General features: G+C 42.4%; 1 protein-coding gene across 1 annotated transcript in view; it reads left to right on the top strand.

Annotated features, from left to right (window-relative positions):
• The first annotated feature begins 2215 nt into the window (after positions 1-2215).
• Positions 2216-24512, top strand: part of VAT1L (vesicle amine transport 1 like) — a 68723-nt gene continuing 46426 nt past the window's right edge. Inside the window, exons 1-2 of the mRNA XM_073659147.1 lie at positions 2216-2609; positions 22386-22515. Of these exons, the coding sequence (XP_073515248.1) occupies positions 2230-2609; positions 22386-22515 (510 nt within the window). The 5' untranslated portion in view covers positions 2216-2229. The remainder of the gene's footprint in view (positions 2610-22385; positions 22516-24512) is intronic.

The raw sequence follows: 24512 nt of genomic DNA, 5'->3' as shown, positions 1-24512 counted from the left end.
TCATTGTAGCCTCGGATGTTCTTTTTCTCAAAGCACAGGATAATAATTCAACAAAAGGAGTTCACAATAAAATCATGTAAATCAAATCAGTGGTGCACAAAGAGGAGAGGGGGTCTTCTTCATGGTGCTGCAGTGATGCAGACCAGGAGGGTCTACAGCATGTCCATACTCCACCCTTTCCGTGCCTTGTTGGAGATAGAAGTGGTTTGAGCTTCAGAACTGTTATCCTGGGAAAAGACATTCATGACAAATTGTATTGCTAGGGTAGGACTATGGGGTCACGGAACTACTGTAGGTAGAGCTCAGTTGACCATGCGACTTTTCTCCTATGTAGGGCTACAGATGTTTCCTTCTACCTTTTTTTCTTGGCTTGATATATCCTGAGATGAGTGGCATACCAAGACTAGCTTAAATAACAAGAAAGAAAAAGAAAAATATGACTTCATGATAATCTGTCACGAGATGTTCATGCTATATGCAACTATTAGAGATGAGCGACTCCGATGAAATTCGATTCACCAGATTTGTTTGAATTTTGCCAGGAAATTAGATTTCCATTGAACTGGTTGAAGCCTTTTATTATGCTATGAGGTCTCTCCAATGTACACAATGAAATTAAAAGTCCCTCCATTCATGAGAAGGGAGAGGATTTTGAAGAAGAGGTAAACTGCGAAGTTGTTTTTACGAGCCCTAAGCAAGTTTTCTTAAAAAAGGGTTGTCCACTAGCTAGAAAACTCCTTCTGAATCCTTATGTTTCCCCCCTTGTAAAATTATAACACCTATACTCAAAGTTCCAGCGGTGTCAGCACTGGCTCTCTCGGGGATTGCGTGACATTATTATGTCACGCAATCCCTGTGGCCAATAAGCTGGCTTTACTCTGCCCGGGCAGTGCTGATTGGCTGCAGGGATACCAAGACATTATTATGTCAGACAATCCCTGCTGCCAATAAGCTGGCTTTACTCTGCCCAGGCAGTGCTGATTGGCTGTAGGGATCCCAAGACATTATTATGTCACGCAATCCCTGCGGCCAATAAGCTGGCTTTACTCTGCCCAGGCAGTGCTGATTGGCTGTAGGGATCCCAAGACATTATTATGTCACACAATCCCTGCTGCCAATAAGCTGTCTTTACTCTGCCCAGGCAGTGCTGATTGGCTGTAAGGATCCCAAGACATTATTATGTCACGCAATCCCTGCGGCCAATAAGCTGGCTTTACTCTGCCCAGGCAGTGCTTATTGGCTGTAGGGATTCCAAGACATTATTATGTCACACAATCCCTGCTGCCAATAAGCTGGCTTTACTCTGCCCAGGCAGTGCTTATTGGCTGTAGGGATCGCAAGATATTATTATGTCACATAATTCCTGCTGCCAATCAGCGCTGGCTTCAGTCTCTCCAGCCAGCGCTGATTGGCTTCTGGGATCCCAATAAATAACAATGGCATGTGATCTATTCCCAGGAGAACCAGTGCCGACACCACAGGAACAGCACCGGCACTGGATGCGAGTATAAGGAATAGTTTACAAGGGGGAAACATAGGGATTCAGAAGGGGAAGTGGACAACCCCTTTAAGAACTTGACAGTAACCCTTTAAAAGCTTCAATGGTGTCACGTGTTATTACAGAGACAAGTTAAAGGGGGTTGGTATATGAAAACGAGTTATCAGGATACGCGATGACTTACTGATTAGTGGGGGTTCAGGTGCTGGGACCCGCAGTGATCAGCAGAATGGGAGATTTTTATCCTCGTTACTAATGAAGCCACAGGTTAAATATTCGACCACCTCTGCATTCATTCTCTATGGGGCTTCTGGAAAAAAGCAGAGTGCAGCGCTCATCAGCACCATAGAGCATGAACAGAGCAGCTTAACAAGTAACGGGAATAAAAGTGCCCCCCGCTCCACCACCAATCGATTAGGTATCACCTCGGTGACTTTCCTCTACTAGACAACCCCTTTAAGGATAGGTTGAAGTGAAGTTTGGTTAGCTAGCATGCCTACAGTGTGATTCTTCATTATTTAAAGGGGGTATGGCATGAATGATTTTTAATGCTGTTTTACATTATTTTTCAGAACTGCTGACTCCTATAGGCCATGCTGTGTTGTTATTTGCTACATACAGTCCTGGCTGACTGTATACAGACCCTCTTAGGAGCAGCTCTAGGTGGGCGCCATCACAGGACAGATGGACACATGACATCCAGTACATAAACACATCCAGTCTCCGGCGCTATGTGTGGAGTGTGCGCGCAGCAGTGCCCGGGGAGGCAGCCAGGCGGAGAGGGGCAGTGCGCAGCTAGAGCGCGCATTACGGTAGGAGAAGGACCAGCGCCTGGAGCCGCAGCGGCAGCGCAGCCGGAGCATCCCAGTCATCAGCGCCAGGAGCCGGGAGCCATGGCCAAGGAGCGGCCGGAGAAAGCCGAGGAGACCGAGCAGATGATCGAGAAGGAAGGAGGGAAGGAGCCGGCCGAGGTGCCGGGAGGAGCCGCGGATGGCAGGGACATGAGAGCCGTGCTCCTCTCCGGCTTTGGAGGGCTCAATAAGCTGCGGGTGGCCCGGAAAGTGATGCCAGAGCCCCAGGAGGGAGAAGCGAAGATCCGGGTGAAAGCCTGGTCCGGTACCCTTTGCATTCTAGGGGGAGGGGAAGGGTTAATGCAACTCAACTGGTTAACAGCGCGGTCATAGGGGGGTTAACTGGAGGATAGGGCCACAATAGCAGCCTGCCAATGAAAGGGTTCAGAAGGGTTAACAGATGCAACCGGTGGCTGGGGTAGGTGGGGTGAATGGAGTTTTGCTGCTTAAAGGGTTAACCGGGGAGCAACCTGTTGACAGGAAGGATTAACGACTGTCCAAAGGGTTAAGCTGGTAAATGGAAAGGGGGCTCGCTTATTGCTTCCGGGAGAGGGGTAGGGGGAGAAGGGGGCGAGAAGGGTTAATGGGAAAGTGGCGGTTGGATTAAGGAACAAAGTCGGGCGGATCGATGAAAGGGTTAACCAGAAAGACAGCTAGAAGAGATGATCCGTCAGTCAGTAGCCCGGACGGATGGAATAAAAAAGGGGGTTAAAGCGGACGGGCCTGGTGGCTGAGGGGTTAACCTTGCCGATGAAAGGGGTAAAAAATAAAAAACTGAATGAAAGGGTTAAAATGGGTCATTGTGTCCAGAAAGGGAAAGGTTAATCAGACAGCCCAAAAAAAAGGAAAGGGTTAAAATAGATCATTGAGTCCAGAAAGGGAAGGGTTAATCAGACAGCAAAAAAAAAAAAGAGGAAAGGGTTAAAATAGGTCAGTGAGTCCGGAAAGGGAAGGGTTAATCAGACAGCCAAAAAAAGGAAAGGGTTAAAATAGGTCATTGCCTCCTGAAGGGGAAGAGTTAATTAAACAGCCAAAAAGGAATGGGTTAAAATAGGTCATTGAGTCCTGAAAGGGAAGGGTTAATTAGACAGCCAAAAAGGAAAGGGTTAAAATAGGTCATTGCGTCCTGAAGGGGAAGAGTTAATTAGCCAGCCAAAAAGGAAAGAGTTAAAATAGGTCATTGAGTCCTGAAAGGGAAGGGTTAATTAGACAGCCACAAAGGAAAGGGTTAAAATAGGTCATTGAGTCCTGAAGGGGAAGAGTTAATTAGACAGCCAAAAAGGAAAGAGTTAAAATAGGTCATTGAGTCCTGAAAGGGAAGGGTTAATTAGACAGCCACAAAGGAAAGGGTTAAAATAGGTCATTGAGTCCTGAAGGGGAAGAGTTAATTAGACAGCCAAAAAGGAAAGAGTTAAAATAGGTCATTGAGTCCTGAAAGGGAAGGGTTAATTAGACAGCCACAAAGGAAAGGGTTAAAATAGGTCATTGAGTCCTGAAGGGGAAGAGTTAATTAGACAGCCAAAAAGGAAAGAGTTAAAATAGGTCATTGAGTCCTGAAAGGGAAGGGTTAATTAGACAGCCAAAAAGGAAAGAGTTAAAATAGGTCATTGAGTCCTGAAGGGGAAGAGTTAATTAGACAGCCAAAAAGGAAAGAGTTAAAATAGGTCATTGAGTCCTGAAAGGGAAGGGTTAATTAGACAGCCAAAAAACAAAAGAGAACCAGGTGGTTAAATAGTAGGAAGCCTACAGATGGGAGGTTAACCAGTCAGTGCCCGGGTCATGGAGGGTTGTGTTGGAGGTCTCTGGTGGATGGTGAATGGTTAACTCAAAAGGATATTGATTGAATAGGCACTGCGTCCTTTAAGGGTTAATCAGGGCCGTGATTACATTGGACTGGGGGTGGGGTGGCGTCGCCATACTGTACATCCAGCCGCCAACTCCTGCTGTCATCTGTTGCATGGTACACAAGGTGCCGTCACTTCTTTTCCATTCACTGTCTTTTGGATCATTTTTGAACGGCCCAATAATAATCCACAATATGTGATAATCCAGCATCTAACGGATCCTGGCGATAACCGGTTAAAAGAAAAAAAATATTTTATGATTATGGGAAAACAAATGGAAGAAGGGAATGTATTGTTTATGTTATTGAAATTGGAATGTTTCTATATTTCCATATTATTTAACCCTTTCATTTGTAGATTTTTTTGCACATTTTAGACTAAATCTATTGAGCGGACGCTTTGCCGCCATCATCAGGCCTTCGCGCTCCTCTGAATATCGATTCGCCGCCTTGCCAATTTTAATTGGAAAGACATTTACAAAGCGACGATACTTTGATATTTGAAATTTTCAAGAAGTTCTGTTACTATAGAGACAGGATCCAGAAAGATGCGCAGGATGCTCCGTCTCCTGGTGACACCTGTTTTGGTAGTAAGCAAATGTAGCAGAGGGGAGTTTGACTTTTAGCGCAACCGAGATATAACAATGTGTTATACGGTATTAGCTTTTGAGATTGGGCTCTTATGTGTGATGGGTGGAGGTCTCACCCCTGGGACCTACAGCAAGGGTTTGTCCAGGCTTGGGGCTCAAGTCTGCAGCCACTCTATGTGACCGCAGAATTGTGAATCCTCACAGCGCACACAGTGCACGCTGTCAGGATTCTCTGGTGCTGGCAGTGAGACCGGGCAGGTGCGTCACCGCAAAAATGCAATTTGCATACATGCGATCACATGCCAACTAGACGTGCATGGCCTAGCTCAATGCAAATGAATTGAGCAAGTCTAGTTGGAAAGCGACCATAAGTATGCAAATTGCATACTTGTGGTCACGTGACTGCGCGCTTTCAGCATCAGAGACTGCCATCCTGCTCCAGAGATATGGGCCTTTTTATTTAGTGCTACTTTTTATAGTCTTTACGAGGGGGCGTGGGTCACAGGGTAATTACGCAGAACAGTCTAAAGACACGCCCCCAAGGACATTGTGAGCCACGCCCACTTGTAAAGACCATAAAAATAAAAAGCCCATATCTCTGGAACCATATGGTGGATAAAAAAGGCACAAAAACTGGAAACCTTTGACCTTGTAACAAGTCAAGGGGTTTTCCTGTTTTTTTTTTCACATTTTTTTACATGGGATTTTTAAATACTATAAAAAATCGTTCCCAGAGCATCCAGTTTTTTGAAAACACAACATTGACTCCCACAGCATTTTTGAAATAAAAAAATATTTTATTAAAATCTTTGCCAAGAAAAAGTAACAATAAAGGACCCCCTTTTTTTAGACTTTTTTTTTACATGTTCTTTTGATTTGTGCCTTTTTTAAGTCTATTTTATTTGTATTTTCTTGTTGGTTTATTTTTCTTTTATTTTTGTTTATGTTTTCTGACGATTCACCAATTGCGACTTTTTAGGGTGTTCCAAAATTTTTGCCTGAATTCCAGTTTTTCTCTGGAGTGATTTTACAGCTCTGTAGCAGGTGACCCTTAGGCTTTGTTCACATTGCGGTTTTTGCCTACTAAACAATGATGAAAGCAAAGGCAGCGGAGATGAGCGGAGGGGAAGTGAAGCTGGCTGGATCCAGTGATCTCTATAGCAAACAGATCCGCACCCTTGCTTAGGAAATCTAGGAAACCAGCCACGGCCTGATAGACTGCAGCGGTGGCTGGTAACCTTGACAATGAGCAATATACTATAAAATTAAAAATTCCTCCACTCTACACATTGAGAATCTTTAATAAGAACTAAATTGAAAATTTGCAATCTTACCCATGGAATCAGTCAGCAGGTCTTTTTCTATGTAATCCGAGAACAGAATGATGTAGAGGCAGAGACTCTGATTCCGGAGATGTGTCACTTACTAGGTTGTATTTTTCTGTTTCAATAAAATCAGTGTTTTATCAGCAGGATATTATTACTACAGGACTAGGAGTCTCCTGCCACGCCCCCACCACTGATTGGCAGCTGTCAATGTACACAGAAAGCGGCCAATCAGTGGTGTGGGCGGGGTTATACAGAGCTCTGCTGTAGAGCTGGTAGATCTACAGCAGAGAAAACAGGGATTGTATCACAACTAACTAAGTGACATATCACTGGAATCAAGGTACAGGTCAGATTACATAGCAAAAACCTGCCGACAGATTCCCTTTAAATGTTGAGATAAACCCCTTTAGGTGACTATTGTGAAACATTGACAAAACAGATGAAAAACAAAATTAAAAACTGCGCTGAAATATATATATATTTGAAATGTTCACATAAAATCTTCATTTATAGAGTCACTGCACTTTTCTAAAAGATTTGACATGTAATTGAGAAGTGTCAGAACTTTTGATCGGTGGAGATCGGAGTTCTCAGATCCCCTCAATCAGTAAAATAGAGGGACAAAAGCATTAAGTGTTTTTTTTGTATTTTCTTTCTCTTTTGCACCAAATTCATTAATATGGCTGCACAATTCAAAGATTTTTCTATGTTCGGGGCTCTTTTGGTTTTTTGTACTTTTTTTTTTTTAGACTAAAAAGTTGCACGATCCTTTTCGACAAGCATTAAAATGTCACGTATTAGTTTTTACCTGCACAAAACAAAAAACTTCAGACAGGTTTTGGAACATTTTAGTGAAGCGTAACTTTATGCTCTAAACTGTTGCAAAGAGATCGAGGAAAAGTTTTATTTTGTGCAAAATTCATGAACCGCGTGCGATGCATCGGTTTTGAAAAATTTGGCAAAAAAAAAAAAGTCAATGAATACCCAAAGACAAAACAAAAAGTGCCTAAAAGAAACGCAAGTGATGAATCGGGTACTTTCACTACAGAGCAAAGTTGCAAAGATGATGATGAGTCACTTTTTTTTTGTCCCGTTATTTTTCACATTTCTTTAGCTAAATTCTTCACAACGACGCGCTTGGTTCATGAATTTTGTGCAAAATAAAAAATGTAAAATGTTGCAAAAATTTGTGCAAAAAAAAAAAAATCGGACGTGCCGCATGTCAGTGTCACGGGTGATCTGCAGGTGCCCACAGACACATACTGGACATGGGATTTCTACAAATCCCATCCACTATGCTGTAACAGCTGCCCGCTGCGGGTTTGACGCTGCATAAACACGCAGCATCAAAACCGCAGCGGCTCCTAATGCGTGTGTACATACCCTAAAAGGGGAATTTGCAGCAAAATGAAAAATAGGCAAAAAACAACAAAAAACTAGATAAAGAAAAAGCACAAATGCGGATATTAATCTGGCCCTGGGACTTTCTATTAAGTGTGTCATTAGTCTTGGAGAAGAGCATTCACCCCTCCAGCGATTTGTACCACGAGAACTTAAACTGTAAAGTTAGTAAAAGTTAGTTAAAAGTTAGTAAAGTTGGTAAAGTTAGTTAAAAGTTTGAAAAGTTGGTAAAGTTAGTAAAATTTAGTAAAATTTAGTAAAAGTTAGTTAAAAGTTAGTAAAGTTGGTAAAGTTAGTAAAAGTTAGTAAAGTTGGTAAAGTTAGTAAAAGTTAGTTAAAAGTTAGTAAAGTTGGTAAAGTTAGTAAAAGTTAGTTAAAAGTTAGTAAAGTTGGTAAAGTTAGTAAAAGTTAGTTAAAAGTTAGAAAAGTTGGTAAAGTTAGTAAAAGTTAGTAAAGTTTTCAAAGTTAGTAGTAAAAGTTAGTAAAGTTGGTAAAGTGAGTATCCATGAGTTACTAATTTACCGCGTGTCCGGACTAAACAATGAACATGGCCGCCTTGGTGTGTGACTCGGGCAGGTGACGTCCAACTAATTTATTAAGGGTCACGTGATCTTTTATTTTCTGCACGGTCATCGTAATCCCCGTAAGGCCACTATCAGTATTTGGTCAGTATTCAGTCAGTATTTTTTCTCAGGAGTGGGAGCCAAAACCAGGAGTGGGTGATAAATGCAGAATTGGTGACTTGTTTCTATTATACCTTTTCTCTGATTGTTCCTCACCTGATTTTTGGCTCCCACTCCTGAGAAAAAATACTGACCAAATACTGATAGTGGGGCCGTGGCCTTACTTTTGCTATGGTAGTGCGAGCATTTCTGTTACGTCTAATGGCGGTAAACGTTTCATTGCCCCTTTGCTGTGTTATTCCGGGCAGGGCGCCAGGGATGCGCTTATCTTCGGTTCACTTGCATTTTTCCTGACATGCTTTTAGATAGACATAACTGTTGGATTTCTGTTTAGCTACAAAAAAAAAACTGTTTATTTCTAGATTTGTTTCTCCCAGCAGTATTTTTGGATGAATACTCTTCATTAAAGGAGTTTTTAAAAAATTCCAAAATGCAATAACATAATAGAATAACCATAATTCGCCATCCTAGTGTCGCCGCTCTGGTGGTCCTCGTCAGTAATGCAGCTTGTCACATGCTGTGCATCATGCATATAACTGCAGGACCGTCAGGGACCACTGGAGTGGCAATGAATGGGATTTGAAAGTTATGTTTTTTATTACGTCATCACACTTCCTGCAATAAGGGAAATGTTTTTAAATCTTGGAAAACCCTTTTAATTTGGGTGCAAAAGATATCAGCTTTTTTTTTTTTACTTCAAAGCAAGTATTTTGGGCTAAATATAATTTTTTCAATTGAGTTCCATAAAATATTTTGTACCGTTTGCTTCTTATAGCCTCCGTCTATTGGTAGCCATGGAATGAGTCAACTGAGAAACTGTCATTGAGCTTGTTGTAACCCTTTTTATGTGTCTTTTTCTCAGCTGATTTATGATTAAAGTTCAGCTCACCTTTGATGTGGTCAGAGAATTTCAGGATAAGCCAGTAAAAAGAGTTACAAACTCCCCATTAGAAAAAGCTCACTGATGGTTTCTTAGTTAACTCATTCTGCAGTCATCAAGGAACAGGAAAACAAAGGACCCAATTTATTATTGCATTTGCACCTTTTTTTTGTCTTGTCTTTGGTGTTTTTTTTACTGTTTTTCATTTGCGCCTTTTCTAAAGTTTATTTTATATTGTTGTTTTTATTTTCAAGTTTATGGTTGTGGGCGAACTTTGGGGTTTCCAGATGTTTTCTGCTGATTCCCTAATTGCAAATTTTGAAAAATGATTTTATGTGCGCGTCCAATCTTTGTGCAAATTTTTGCGACATTTTAGTGGAACATGCACTAAAAAATTGTAAAAAAAAAAAAAAAAAAATTGTACAAAATTCATGAACTATGAGAGCCATTTTGAAGATTTTGGTGCAAAAAAGCATAAGAGTACCAGAAGACAAAAAAAAAAAAGAAAAGTGACTTAAAATAAAAAGCGCAATTGCCCCCGTAGAGCCTGTAAAAACCAAACGATGAAAATTTTTTAATGAATTCCAATTGGAAAAAATAGTTTTAGCCCAAAGAACATACATTTAAATAAAACAAATTTTTGCCCCCATCGGTGTTTGTATCTTTTTATAGCATAGAGTCACCAACAAAATCTTAGACGCTCATGCCAAAATTTACCAAAATTCTGCCCATTTGAGCCTGTCCTTCAAGGAACAAGGTGTCCTCCTCGTTGATGTCCATGCCATAAGACATATGGACTGAGGGTGTCTTCATGATGAGGACATTCATATTTTGGGCGAGTGCATGGTGTGACGTACATTTAGATCTCCTCTGCGTTTCCGGTTGTATTCTTGCTCCACATTACGACTGCTCCGAGCTCCGAGGATTTGTGTGACTCATGCTCCACGTCGATGGTGAAATGCCACCGCTTATATATAGGGTAAATTATGTTTGGGGATGAGTCACTTTTAGCCACACTAAATAGTCTGGACGGGCGGACTGGGTCCCAGCTGATTCACCGCCTCTTGCTGGGAACATACTTGATCTGAAGCGCTGGAGCAGAACTAGGACATTAGTAATATCAGGAGCTTTACACTTTCCGGCAGTCAATCCTCGAAGGGACTCGATCATGCTTGGGTTCTCCTCTAGAAACCTTAGTGCCAAACCTCTTACGTTTCTGAGAAAGGGAAAGGGGACAGCAATGTGACGCCCAATGTGGGATGTGGCTGCACCCCAATAACATCCGTATTTATATGCCGCTCCGTAAGAGTAGGCACGGAAGCGACCTCTAAATGATAGGAGCACATATGTGGCACTGTCGTTTCCAGCACTCACGTTGGGATTTTAGGGTTTATTTCAGCATTATCTCAAAGAGAGTAGAAAAATAAAACCAAAACTCGTCAATGGATGGCTGCATGATACAGCATCACTCTGATTGTGTGCTTCACCTCCAAAAGAGAGACTAGAAGACAGTACTATCTCTGCCTACATGAGTTAAATGGAAAGTCGGCGATAGTACTATCTGCTCCTACAATATTCAGAGGGAGAGACAAGGAGGCAATACTATCTGTGCCTACGTCATTTACAGGGATGCAGCACTATCTATGCTTACATAATCGCAGAGAGAGACAGGGAGTACTATCTGTGCTTACATTACTAAAAGACATAGACAAAGGGAGGTACGGTTTGCGGTCATGCCATTTAGAGGGAGAGACATAGATACAGTACTATCTGGGCCTACATTATTTAGAGGGAGAGACAGGGAGATGGTACTATCTTCTCCCACAATATTCAGAGGGAGATTCAAGGAGGCAATACTATCTGTGCGTACATCATTTACAGGGATGTTGCACTATTTGTGCTTATATAATCTATTACATTACTAAAATGCATAGACAAGGGGAGGTACTGTTTGTTGTCATGCCATTTAGAGGAAGAGACAGTACTATCTGTTCCTACAATATTCAGAGGGAGATTCAAGGAGGCAATACAATCTGTGCCTACATCATTTACAGAGATGCAGCTCTATCTGTGCTTACATAATTGCAGAGAGGAACAGATAGTACTACCTACCTTTGCTTTCATTGTTAAAAGGCATAGAAAAGGGAAGTACTAGTTGTGGTCAAGACTTTTAGAGGGAGAAACAAAGAGACAGTACTAACTGGGCCTGCATTATTTGAGAAAGACAAGGATATAGTACTGCATTTTTGCATCTCTGCATGTAGGGACAGTAAGTACTATCTGTGCCGATAGCATTTAGAGGAAGTTACAAGGATGCTTTACTATATGTGCCTATATATTTTATTAGGAAGTACAGGAGGGCAGTATTATATATATATATATGTTTGCATATATATATATACATATATAATACTGCCCCCCTGTGCAGTATATAGAGTGTACAGTACTATCTGTGCCTATAAAACTTTATAAGCCAAAAGAAATGCTCTTCTTCCTATTTCTCACATTACACCAGAGAAGTGTTGATCACCTGTGATACTTGCATATTATGACAGGTAGAGATGGCAGTGGTTGGATCATGTCTCCACGTCTGCTAATGTCGGCTTTAATTTACGTAACTCCAAAAAGATTAGCAGATACAGTACAGCCATGTTGCCATGGTGCGATCGACTTTATTAAAGCAGTTTATCTCATAGTGTGAACATACAGTTAGGTCCATATATATTTGGACAGAGACAACATTTTTCTAATTTTGGTTCTAGACATTACCACAATGAATTTTAAACAAAACAATTCAGATGCAGTTGAAGTTCAGACTTTCAGCTTTCATTTGAGGGTATCCACATTAAAATTGGATGAAGGGTTTAGGAGTTTCAGCTCCTTAACATGTGCCACCCTGTTTTTAAAGGGACCAAAAGTAATTGGACAGATTAAATAATTGTAAATAAAATGTTCATTTCTAGTACTTGGTTGAAAACCCTTTGTTGGCAATGACTGCCTGAAGTCTTGAACACATGGACATCACCAGACGCTGTGTTTCCTCCTTTTTGATGCTCTGCCAGGCCTTCACTGCGGTGGTCTTCAGTTGCTGTTTGTTTGTGGGCCTTTCTGTCTGAAGTTTAGTCTTTAACAAGTGAAATGCATGCTCAATTGGGTTGAGATCAGGTGACTGACTTGGCCATTCAAGAATATTCCACTTCTTTGCTTTAATAAACTCCTGGGTTGCTTTGGCTTTATGTTTTGGGACATTGTCCATCTGTAGTATGAAACGACGACCAATCAGATTGGCTGCATTTGGCTGGATCTGAGCACACAGTATGGCTCTGAATACATCAGAATTCATTCGGCTGCTTCTGTCCTGTGTCACATCATCAATAAACACTAGTGACCCAGTGCCACTGGCAGCCATGCATGCCCAAGCCATCACACTGCCTCCGCCGTGTTTTACACATGATGTGGTATGCTTTGGATCATGAGCTGTACCACGCCTTCGCCATACTTTTCTCTTTCCATCATTCTGGCAGAGGTTGATGTTGGTTTCATCTGTCCAAAGAATGTTCTTCCAGAACTGTCCTGGCTTTTTTAGATGTTTTTTTTAGCAAAGTCCAGTCTAGCCTTTTTATTCTTGATGCTTATGAGTGGCTTGCACCGTGCAGTGAACCCTCTGTATTTACTTTCATGAAGTCTTGTCTTTATGGTAGATTTGGAGATTGACACACCTACCTCCTGGAGAGTGTTGTTCACTTGGTTGGCTGTTGTGAAGGGGTTTCTCTTCACCATGGAGATTATTCTGCGATCATCCACCACTGTTGTCTTCCGTGGGCACCCAGGTCTTTTTGCATTGATGAGTTCACCAGTGCTTTCTTTCTTTCTCAGGATGTACCAAACTGTAGATTTTGCCACTCCTAATATTGTAGCAATTTCTCGGATGGGTTTTTTCTGTTTTTGCAGCTTAAGGATGGCTTGTTTCACCTGCATGGAGAGCTCCTTTGACCGCATGTTTACTTCACAGCAAAACCTTCCAAATGCAAGCACCACACCTCAAATCAACTCCAGGCCTTTTATCTGCTTAATTGAGAATGACATAACGAAGGGATTGCCCACACCTGTCCATGAAATAGCCTTGGAGTCAATTGTCCAATTACTTTTGGTCCCTTTAAAAACAGGGTGGCACGTGTTAAGGAGCTGAAACTCCTAAACCCTTCATCCAATTTTAATGTGGATACCCTCAAATGAAAGCTGAAAGTCTGAACTTCAACTGCATCTGAATTGTTTTGTTTAAAATTCATTGTGGTAATGTCTAGAACCAAAATTAGAAAAATGTTGTCTCTGTCCAAATATATATGGACCTAACTGTATGCTATATGTAGGTTTTATATAAAAGCAAAACTACCTAATACCACAAATACCAATAGCTACGGAACGTGAGAGACACATGCTATAAATGGTCTGATTATCTGATTACGGTATACCAATCACATCTACCATAAATCTCATCCATGATTTCAATGAAAAATTGTGTCATCCACCCTTAGGGAAGCAAAAATTGATTATATACAGTACAGACCAAAAGTTTGGACACACCTTCTCATTTAAAGATTTTTCTGTATTTTCATGACTATGAAAATTGTACATTCACACTGAAGGCATCAAAACTATGAATTAACACATGTGGAATTATATACTTAACAAAAAAGTGTGAAACAACTGAAAATATGTCTTATATTCTAGGTTCTTCAAAGTAGCCACCTTTTGCTTTGATGACTGCTTTGCACACTCTTGGCATTCTCTTGATGAGCTTCAAGAGGTAGTCACTGGAAATGGTCTTCCAACAATCTTGAAGGAGTTCCCAGGGATGCTTAGCACTTGTTGGCCCTTTTGCCTTCACTCTGCGGTCCAGCTCACCCCAAACCATCTCTATTGGGTTCAGGTCTGGTGACTGTGGAGGCCAGGTCATCTGGCGTAGCACCCCATCACTCTCCTTCTTGGTCAAATAGCCCTTACACAGCCTGGAGGTGTGTTTGGGGTCATTGTCCTGCTGAAAAATAAACAACTTAACGCAAACCGGATGGAATAGCATGTCACTGCAAGATGCTGTGGTAGCCATGCTGGTTCAGTATGCCTTCAATTTTGAATAAATCCCCAACAGTGTCACCAGCAAAGCACCCCCACACCATCACACCTTCTCCTCCATGCTTCACGGTGGGTACCAGGCATGTAGAGTCCATCCGTTCACTTTTTCTGCGTCGCACAAAGACACAGTGGTTGGAACCAAAGATCTCAAATTTGGACTCATCAGACCAAAGCACAGATTTCCACTGGTCTAATGTCCATTCCTTGTGTTCTTTAGCCCAAACAAGTCTCTTCTGCTTGTTGCCTGTCCTTAGCAGTGGTTTCCTAGCAGCTATTTTACCATGAAGGCCTGCTGCACAAAGTCTTCTCTTAATAGTTGTTGAAGAGATGTGTCTGCTGCTAGAACCCTGTGTGGCATTGACCTGGTCTCTAATCTGAATGCTGTTAACCTGCGATTTCTGAGGCTGGTTGTTATGATCTGCTACAGGGACTAAGGAAAGACAGGAGAACTGTCCCTACAATAGAACTAAACTAGATCCCTACGATGTAACGGGGAACCTGATCCTGCGATCAGACCCGCTAAAGTCCTCGGCTAGTCTGAACGAAGACCTATAGATGTGAGGGAGGGATCCCTACAAGAACTAGGGACTGGGATAAGTTGGACACCTCCTAGCAGAAATAGTAGCAGTCAAAGACAAACACACAACAAAAAGCATAGAGGTCAGAAGACCTAGCAAAACTAACAGAGAACGGCAACAGAGCACCAAGCTAGCTCAAGAGTAGAAAATACAATGAAGTCCAGCAAGACCAGGAGGGCGGAGCCGGATTAAATAGGCAAAAATGGTCATGTGACCAGCAAACTAAAAAAAACCTAACAGGAGAGTTCTAACAGTACCCCCTCTTCTAAGAGGATCCTCCGGATCCCCTAGGCCCAGGCTTACCAGGAAACCTCCTGTGAAACGCTCTGACAAGTCTGGAAGCAGAAACATCATCCGCCCTCACCCATGAGTTATCCTCAGGTCCGAAACCCTTCCAAGCGACGAGATACTGCAAACTCCCTCTATACCGTCTAGAATTTAGGATGCGGGAAATTTCATATTCCCCGTCCTCCACCACCGGAGGAACAGTGGCAGAGGCGTCACCATCAGACACATCAGCTTTTTTCAACAGAGAAACATGAAACACCGGGTTAATCTTCCAGGACGTAGGAACCTCCAACCTAACAGCAGATTGGTTAACTATCTGAAGCACCTTAAAGGGCCCTACGAACTTGGGACCCAATTTTTTAGAAGGAATCCTCAATCGCAGATTCTTAGAGGACAACCAAACCATGTCACCAACAGCAAACAAAACCTCTTGCCGTTTCCTATCAAAGTACCTCTTAGATTTTTTGTTAGCCTCCTGAAGATTACCACGCACATCCGTCCAAACTCTCTCCAAATCACCGGAAAAACTCTCCTCCTCAGGCACAGCCGAAACCAATTTGGAGAATGACCCAAAAGACGGATGTCTCCCAGAACAACAAAAAAAAGGCGAACACCCAGCAGAAGAGGATGTATGGTTGTTAAGAGCAAATTCAGCCAGTGGCAGAAACTCAGACCACCCCTCTTGATTGTCTGCCACAAAACAACGCAAGAACTGCTCAACATCCTGGTTCTTCCTTTCTGTCTGGCCATTAGACTCAGGATGATATCCAGATGAAAACGACAAATGAACTCCCAACCTGTCACAAAAGGCACGCCAAAAACGAGCCACGAACTGAGGTCCCCTATCAGAAACAATGTCAGTAGGAACACCATGTAGTCTGACAATTTCCTTGACAAAGGCCTTAGCGAGTGTCTTAGCGCAAGGCAGTTTGATGAAGGGAACCAAGTGACACATCTTGCTAAAACGGTCCACGACCACCCAGATGACCGTGAAACCTTCAGAGGGGGGAAGGTCAGTAATAAAGTCCATAGCCAGATGTGTCCAAGGTGCACTAGGAACCTCCAGAGGGCAAAGCAACCCCGCAGCAGGAGCATGCGAAGACTTGGATCTAGCACACACAGTACATTGGCGCACCCACTTAATGACTTCCTTCTGCCATCCAGGCCACCAAAAACTGCGACCCACAAGTCTCTTGGTCTCAGAAATTCCTGGATGACCTGCCAACCGAGACTCATGACACTCAACAAACAAATCTCTCCTAAAGGTCCTAGGCACAAACAACCTCCCATGGGGAGTGTTAGATGGGGCATTCTCCTGAGCTTTAAGAATCTCATCCTCCAAAACGGAGTCCAAAGCAGCAATCACAACACCTTCTTGTAAAATGCTCTCCTCTTCCTCCTCAACACTGACCATGGGAGAAAAGCTGCGAGACAAAGCATCCGCTTTAACATTCTTGGTACCCGGGATGTAAGTAACGGAAAAATTAAACCGCGAGAAAAAAAGTGCCCACCTAGCCTGACGGGCATTCAAGCGCTTGGCAGCATCAAGATAGATCAGATTTTTATGATCAGTGAAAACCTGAATGGGAAATTCAGCACCTTCCAAGAGATGACGCCAGTGTTCAAATGCGAGTTTAATAGCCAGCAATTCCCGATTACCAATATCGTAATTAAGTTCAGTCTCAGAAAATTTTTTTGAAAAAAAGGCACAGGGATGTACTCCATCCTTGTTTTCCTGAGACAACACCGCACCGACCCCCACCGAAGAAGCATCAACCTCAACCAAAAACGGCTTAGTCACATCAGGCTGCATAAGGATGGGAGCAGAGGTGAACCTCTCCTTTAGAAACACAAAAGCTTCAATGGCCTCAGAAGTCCACTGAACCGCATTAGCACCTTTCCTGGTGAGATCGGTCAGTGGTTTGACAATAATAGAACATTTTTTTATGAATTTTCTGTAATAATAGGCGAAACCCAAAAACCTCTGTATCGATTTCAAACCAATAGGCCTAGGCCATTCCTGCACAGCTTGAACTTTAACCGGGTCCATCTCAAAACCTTCACTGGAGATAATGTAGCCCAAAAAACTAATTCTCTGTACAGCAAACTCACATTTCTCCAGCTTAGCAAAAAGCGAATTGTCCATTAATAACTGTAATACCTCACGTACGCTCCGCCAATGAGACTCCAGATCAGGCGAATAAATCAGAATGTCATCCAAATACACAACCACATTTTTGCCGATTAAAGGTCTAAGGATGTCATTAATAAGATTCTGAAAAAATGCTGGAGCATTGGTAAGACCAAAAGGCATAACCAGATTCTCAAAATGACCCACATGAGTGTTAAAAGCAGTCTTCCATTCATCACCCTCCTTCATGCGCAACAAATTGTATGCCCCCCTGAGATCAATTTTAGAGAACCACTTGGCCCCCACTAACTGGTTAAATAAATCAGGAATCAATGGCAGTGGGTAAGGATTGCGTACAGTAATTTTATTAATCTCACGAAAGTCCAGACAAGGACGTAAACCGCCATCTTTTTTTTTTACAAAAAAAAATCCAACAGCCACAGGAGACTTGGAAGGCCTAATGTGACCGGCGGCCAAGCTTGTCTGTATGTATTCCTCCAAAGCCTTTCTCTCAGGAATAGTAAGATTAAATAAACGACTTTTAGGAAGAGTCGCTCCAGGGACAAATTCAATGGTACAATCATAGTCTCTATGGGGAGGCAAAATTTTTGACTCCTCCTCAGAAAAAACTCTCCAAAAATCCTGAATAGGTACAGGTAATTCCCCTCTATCCACAGCAGCAATACGTCCGTTACAACACTTGTCATAACACTTAGGGCTCCAGGACTTAATTTCATTGGTAGACCAATCCAGTACAGGATTGTGCAATTTTAACCAGGGTAACCCCAATATTACTGGAGAAGGCAAATTATCCAATACCACCAAATCCAAATTTTCTTGGTGAATACCATTAATAGTGAGGGGAAATTCACAGACCTTATGAGTAACACTCTTCAAGGGAGAGCCATCAACAGAAACCACAGCAATAGGGGATGACAAAGTTTTAGGTTCTAATCTAAGTTTTTCCAAGAATCCCCCATCAATCACATTCAGAGTAGAACCACAATCCACAAATACCCGAAATTCAATTAATTCTTCCTGAGCAGTGGTAGTAGCAGATAGGAATACTCCCTTAGAATTTAAACAGGCAATACGGGCATAACTGACCATTTTTTTTTCTTTCTTCAAACGAAGCACACAGTTCTTAATAAAATGACCAGAATTTCCGCAATAGAAGCACAAGCCTTCAGAAAGCCTGCGATCTTTTTCCTGAGAGCGGGGTGGCATCGTCCCAATCTCCATCGGCTCTCCATTGTCAGCACAGACCCTCTCAAGACTCTGAGCTGACATAGCAGAGGATTTGCTCTCATTAACCCTTGCACGCAGTCTCCTGTCCACCCGTATAGCTAATTGCATAGCCTCCTGCAAGTTTCCAGGTGTGGGATAAGCAATCAGTAAATCCTTAACCCTTTCACCTAGCCCTGCAAGAAACAAGCTTTTCAAAGCTGAATCGTTCCACCCCACCTGGGCAGACCACCGACGGAAGTGAGAACAATATTTTTTCCACATTACCTGATCCCTGCCTCAAACGTCTCAATTCAGACTCAGCAGATGAGACACGATCAGGATCATCATACAACAAACCCAAAGCAGAAAAAAAACTATCCACTGATCTAAAGCACGGATCACTAGGTTGGAGAGAGAAGGCCCATCCCTGAGGATCTTTGCGCAAAAGTGACATTATGAACCCTATGCGCTGTGATTCATCACCAGAGGATCCGGGTCTCAAACGAAAATACAATAAACAAGCATTTTTAAAAGAAAAAAAATCTTGTTGTTCGCCAAAAAATAAATCAGGCAGACGTACCTTTGGTTCCACAAAATGTGCTCCAGGACAGCTACTCACGTGTTGTTGGAGCTTGGCCACCTCCAGAGAGAGTCCCTGCAAGCGTTGAGCCAAATCTTGAACCGAGACCATGATGGAAAACTGGAGGTCTTTCCTTAGAGAAAATTTTTTTTTTTTTTTTCCTTTTAGGGCTGGACTTACTGTTATGATCTGCTACAGGGACTAAGGAAAGACAGGAGAACTGTCCCTACAATAGAACTAAACTAGATCCCTACGATGTAACGGGGAACCTGATCCTGCGATCAGACCCGCTAAAGTCCTCGGCTAGTCTGAACGAAGACCTATAGATGTGAGGGAGGGATCCCTACAAGAACTAGGGACTGGGATAAGTTGGACACCTCCTAGCAGAAATAGTAGCAGTCAAAGACAAACACACAACAAAAAGCATAGAGGTCAGAAGACCTAGCAAAACTAACAGAGAACGGCAACAGAGCACCAAGCTAGCTCAAGAGTAGAAAATACAATGAAGTCCAGCAAGACCAGGAGGGCGGAGCCGGATTAAATAGGCAAAAATGGTCATGTGACCTGCAAACTAAGAAAAACCTAACAGGAGAGTTCTAACACTGGTGACTCGGATAAACTTATCCTCAGAAGCACAGGTGACTCTTGGTCTTCCTTTCCTGGGGCGGTCCTCATGTGAGCCAGTTTCTTTGTAGCGCTTGATGGTTTTTACAACTGCACTTGGGGACACTTTCAAAGTTTGCCCAATTTTTCGCACTGACTGACCTTCATTTCTTAAAGTAATGATGGTCACTCGTTTTTCTTTACTTATCTGCTTTTTTCTTGCCATAATACAAATTCTAACGGTCTATTCAGTAGGACTATCAGCTGTGTATCCACCTGACTTCTGCACAACACAACTGATGGTCCCAATCCCATTTATGAGGCAAGAAATCCCACTTATTAAACCTGACAGGGCACACCTGTGAAGTGAAAACCATTTCTGGTGACTACCTCTTGAAGCTCATCAAGAGAATGCCAAGAGTGTGCAAAGCAGTCATCAAAGCAAAAGGTGGCTACTTTGAAGAACCTAGAATATAAGACATATTTTCAGTTGTTTCACACTTTTTTGTTAAGTATATAATTCCACATGTGTTAATTCATAGTTTTGATGCCTTCAGTGTGAATGTACAATTTTCACAGTCATGAAAATACAGAAAAATCTTTAAATGAGAAGGTGTGTCCAAACTTTTGGTCTGTACTGTATATATATATATATATATATATACAGTGCCTACAAGTAGTATTCAACCCCCTGCAGATTTAGCTGGTTGACACATGCGGAATTAACTTGGCATTGTGACATTTGTACTGTAGATCAGCCTGGAAGTGGGAAATGCACTGCAGCAAATTTTGTTTTTTTTTTTGTTTTTTTTTCTTTAAAAACGTTAAAAGTTAATTCAGAGTGTCATTTATTATTCAACCCCTCAAACCACAAGAATTCTGTTTGGTCCCCCTAAAGTATTAAGAAGTAGTTCAGGCACCAAGAATAATGAGCTTCACATGTGTGGATTAAAGATCTCTTTTGCCAGCCTTTTCTGACTATTTAAGACCCTCCCCAAACTTGTGAACAGCACTCAGACATGGTCAACATGGGAAAGACAAAGGAGCATTCCAAGGCCATCAGAGACAAGATCGTGGAGGGCCACAAGGCTGGCAAGGGGTACAAAACCCTTTCCAAGGAGTTGGGCCTACCTGTCTCCACTGTTGGGAGCATCATCCGTAAGTGGAAGGCTTATGGAACTACTGTTAGCCTTCCACGGCCAGGACAGCCTTTGAAAGTGTCCTCCCGTGCCGAGGCCAGGCTTGTCCGAAGAGTCAAGGCTAACCCAAGGACAACAAGGAAGGAGCTCCGGGAAGATCTCATGGCAGTGGGGACATTGGTTTCAGTCAATACCATAAGTAACGTACTCCACCGCAATGGTCTCCGTTCCAGACGAGCCTGTATGGTACCTTTACTTTCAAAGCGTCATGTCAAGGCTCGTCTACAGTTTGCTCATGATCACTTGGAGGACTCTGAGACAGACTGGTTCAAGGTTCTATGGTCTGATGAGACCAAGATCGAGATCTTTGGTGCCAACCACACACGTGACGTTTGGAGACTGGATGGCACTGCATACGACCCCAAGAATACCATCCCTACAGTCAAGCTTGGTGGTGGCAGCATCATGCTGTGGGGCTGTTTCTCAGCCAAGGGGCCTGGCCATCTGGTCTGCATCCATGGGAAGATGGATAGCACGGCCTACCTGGAGATTTTGGCCAAGAACTTCCTCCATCAAGGATCTTAAGATGGGTCGTAATTTCATCTTCCAACAAGACAACGACCCAAAGCACACAGCAAAGAAAACCAAGGCCTGGTTCAAGAGGGAAAAAGTCAAGGTGTTGGAGTGGCCTAGTCAGTCTCCTGACCTTAACCCAATTGAAAACTTGTGGAAGGAGCTCAAGAATAAAGTCCACATGAGACACCCAAAGAACCTAGATAACTTGGAGAAGATCTGCATGGAGGAGTGGGCCAAGATAACTCCACAGACCTGTGCCGGACTGATAAGGTCTTATAAAAGACGATTATTAGCTGTAATTGCAAACAAGGGTTATTCCACAAAATATTAAACATAGGGGTTGTATAATAATTGACCCACACTTTTATGTTTAAAATTTAATAAAATTCAACTGAGCAACATAACTTTTTGGTTTGTATGATTTATGCTTCTGTTCATAAAACCTACTCTCGTTTGCAGTTTGAAGGCTCTAACTTATTTGCATCTTATCAAACCAGCTAAATCTGCAGGGGGTTGAATACTACTTGTAGGCACTGTATATATATATTTTTTATTTTTTTACTTTAAGGGAACCTGTCACCAGCTTTTCCCAATATAAACTAAAGCCACCAACTTTAACCGCTGTGACAACTCCTATTTTGATTGGTAGGTCCTGTGTTATCAGCTGAGTATAGAGGCGTTACCCGTCATTGTAATCCTGCCTCTGCTGATAAGGAGTCTGCTGAAAACTCTTCCTGAAAAGACAGGAAGTATGAGTCTAAAATAGCCCCAGTGGCCAGAGTGAAAATTGCAAGATTACTAATTTTGTATTTTTACTAAAAATTGTGATACAAATATTTTTTTTTTTGCTGATACCTTCCCTTTAACATTATCCCTTGCCTTCTGCTTGGAAAGCCTTGTTATATATTGGGACCCATTCATGTTCATATGTCGAAATAGAGCGTGGCGGTCTTCCTGCTCTTTTTGCCGAAAACGCAGCCCGGCCCTGGGATTCAAGAAATTATGTTTTGTTCTGCAATCAAGTGAATGACTTTTACCTTTTCTCTTTGCTTACAGCGGTCTAAACTTCATTGATTTGATGGTTCGGCAAGGAAACATAGATAATCCCCCCAAAACGCCGCTGGTTCCTGGTTTTGAACTATCTGGGATTGTTGAGGCACTCGGAGGAAATGTCACCGGTTTGGAGGTAAATTTTGATGTGTTTTACAACAATATATGACAATTATTGTGTCTGATTTGAATTTTTTGTTGGAAATAATTGATTATTAGAGAATTGACGCTGTGATACAGATCTTATAGTGCCACCATACAGAATAATGGGTCCCACATAGTCCTTCATACAGAATAATGGGCCCCACATAGTCCTCCATACAGAATAATGGGCTCCACATAGTCGTCCATTCTGAATAATGACCCTACATAGTCCTCCATACTGAATAATGACCCCCACATAGTCGTCCATAGAGTATAATGGCCCCACATAGTCCTCCATACAGTATAATGGGCCCCACATAGTCCTCCATACAGAATAATGGGCCCTACATAGTCCTCCGTACAGAATAATGGGCCCACATAGTCCTCCATACAGTATAATGGCCCCACATAGCCCTCCATACAGTATAATGGGTCCCACAAAACCCTCCATACAGTATAATGGCCCCACATAGTCCTCCATACAGAATAATGGGACATACATAGTCCTCCATACAGTATAATGGGACCCACATAGTCCTCCATGCAGAATAATGGACCCCACATAGTTCTCCATACAGAAAAATGGACCTCACGTAGTCCTCCATACAGTATAATGGGCCCACATAGTCCTCCATACAGAATAATGGGCCCTACATAGTCCTTCATACAGAATAATTGCCCCACGTAGTCCTCCATACAGAGTAATGGGCCCCACATAGTTCTCCATACAGTATAATGGGCCCCACATAGTCCTCCATACAGTATAATGGCCCCACATAGTCCTCCATACAGAATAATGAGCCCCACGTAGTCCTACATACAGTATAATGGCCCCGCATAGTCCTCTATACAGTATAATGGGCCCCACATAGACCTCCATACAGTATAATGGCCCCACATAGTCCTCCATACAGTATAATGGGCCCCACATAGTCCTCCATTCAGATTAATGGGCCCCACATAGTCCTCAATACGGAATAATGGCCCCACATAGACCTCCATACATTATAATGGGCCCTACATAGTCCTTCATACAGAATAATGAGCCCCACGTAGTCCTCCATACAGTATAATGGCCCCGCATAGTCCTCTATACAGTATAATGGGCCCCACATAGACCTCCATACAGTATAATGGCCCCACATAGTCCTCCATACAGTATAATGGGCCCCACATAGTCCTCCATACAGATTAATGGGCCCCACATAGTCCTCAATACGGAATAATGGCCCCACATAGACCTCCATACATTATAATGGGCCCTACATAGTCCTTCATACAGAATAATGGGCCCCACGTAGTCCTCCATACAGTATAATGCTCCCCACGTAGTCCTCCATACAGATTAATGGGCTCCACGTAGTCCTCCGTACAGAATAATGGGGGAGGGGTGTTGGCGCCGTGGGCCAAATATAATTACTCCGTGGGCCAGAGTTTGACATGTGTGGTTTAAGTGTATACCTGAGCCCTTTGCTTGTGCCGCAGTTTTCCGAGACCTGTAAGGTTTTCATTTTTCAGTTGATGGAGCTGGGCGAGGGCTTATTTTTTGCACCCAGAGCTGACGTTTTTAATGATACCATTTTGGGATAGATATGACATTTTGATCACTTCTTATTGCATGTAACTTGCCGTATCGCGGAAGCCGAAAAACGCAATTGTGGGGTTTTGATTTTTTTTTTTATATGATTTTTTTGGACACAGCGATACCATATATGTTTATTTTTTAAAATGTTTTAATTTTTTTTTTTAACTGGGAAAATGGGGGTGATTTTAACTTTTATTTGATATTTTTTACATTTTTGAATATTTTTATAACCTTTATTTTGTTTTCAATTTTTACTGTATTTGTTAGTCCCCTTACGGGACTTTAAGCTCTGATCGTCCGATGCTTGTACTACAGTATATATTGCAATGCTATGGTATATAGCAAGAATCACGGTCTTCTATGAATCCCAGCCACAGGCTGGACTTCAACGGAGCACTGCCATG

This window comes from Phyllobates terribilis, unplaced genomic scaffold (genome assembly GCF_046119375.1).
Source record: "Phyllobates terribilis strain yellow unplaced genomic scaffold, ASM4611937v1 Scaffold_13__5_contigs__length_258822181, whole genome shotgun sequence".
Lineage (NCBI taxonomy): Eukaryota > Metazoa > Chordata > Amphibia > Anura > Dendrobatidae > Phyllobates > Phyllobates terribilis.
This window is presented reverse-complemented; position numbering and strand designations above follow the sequence as displayed.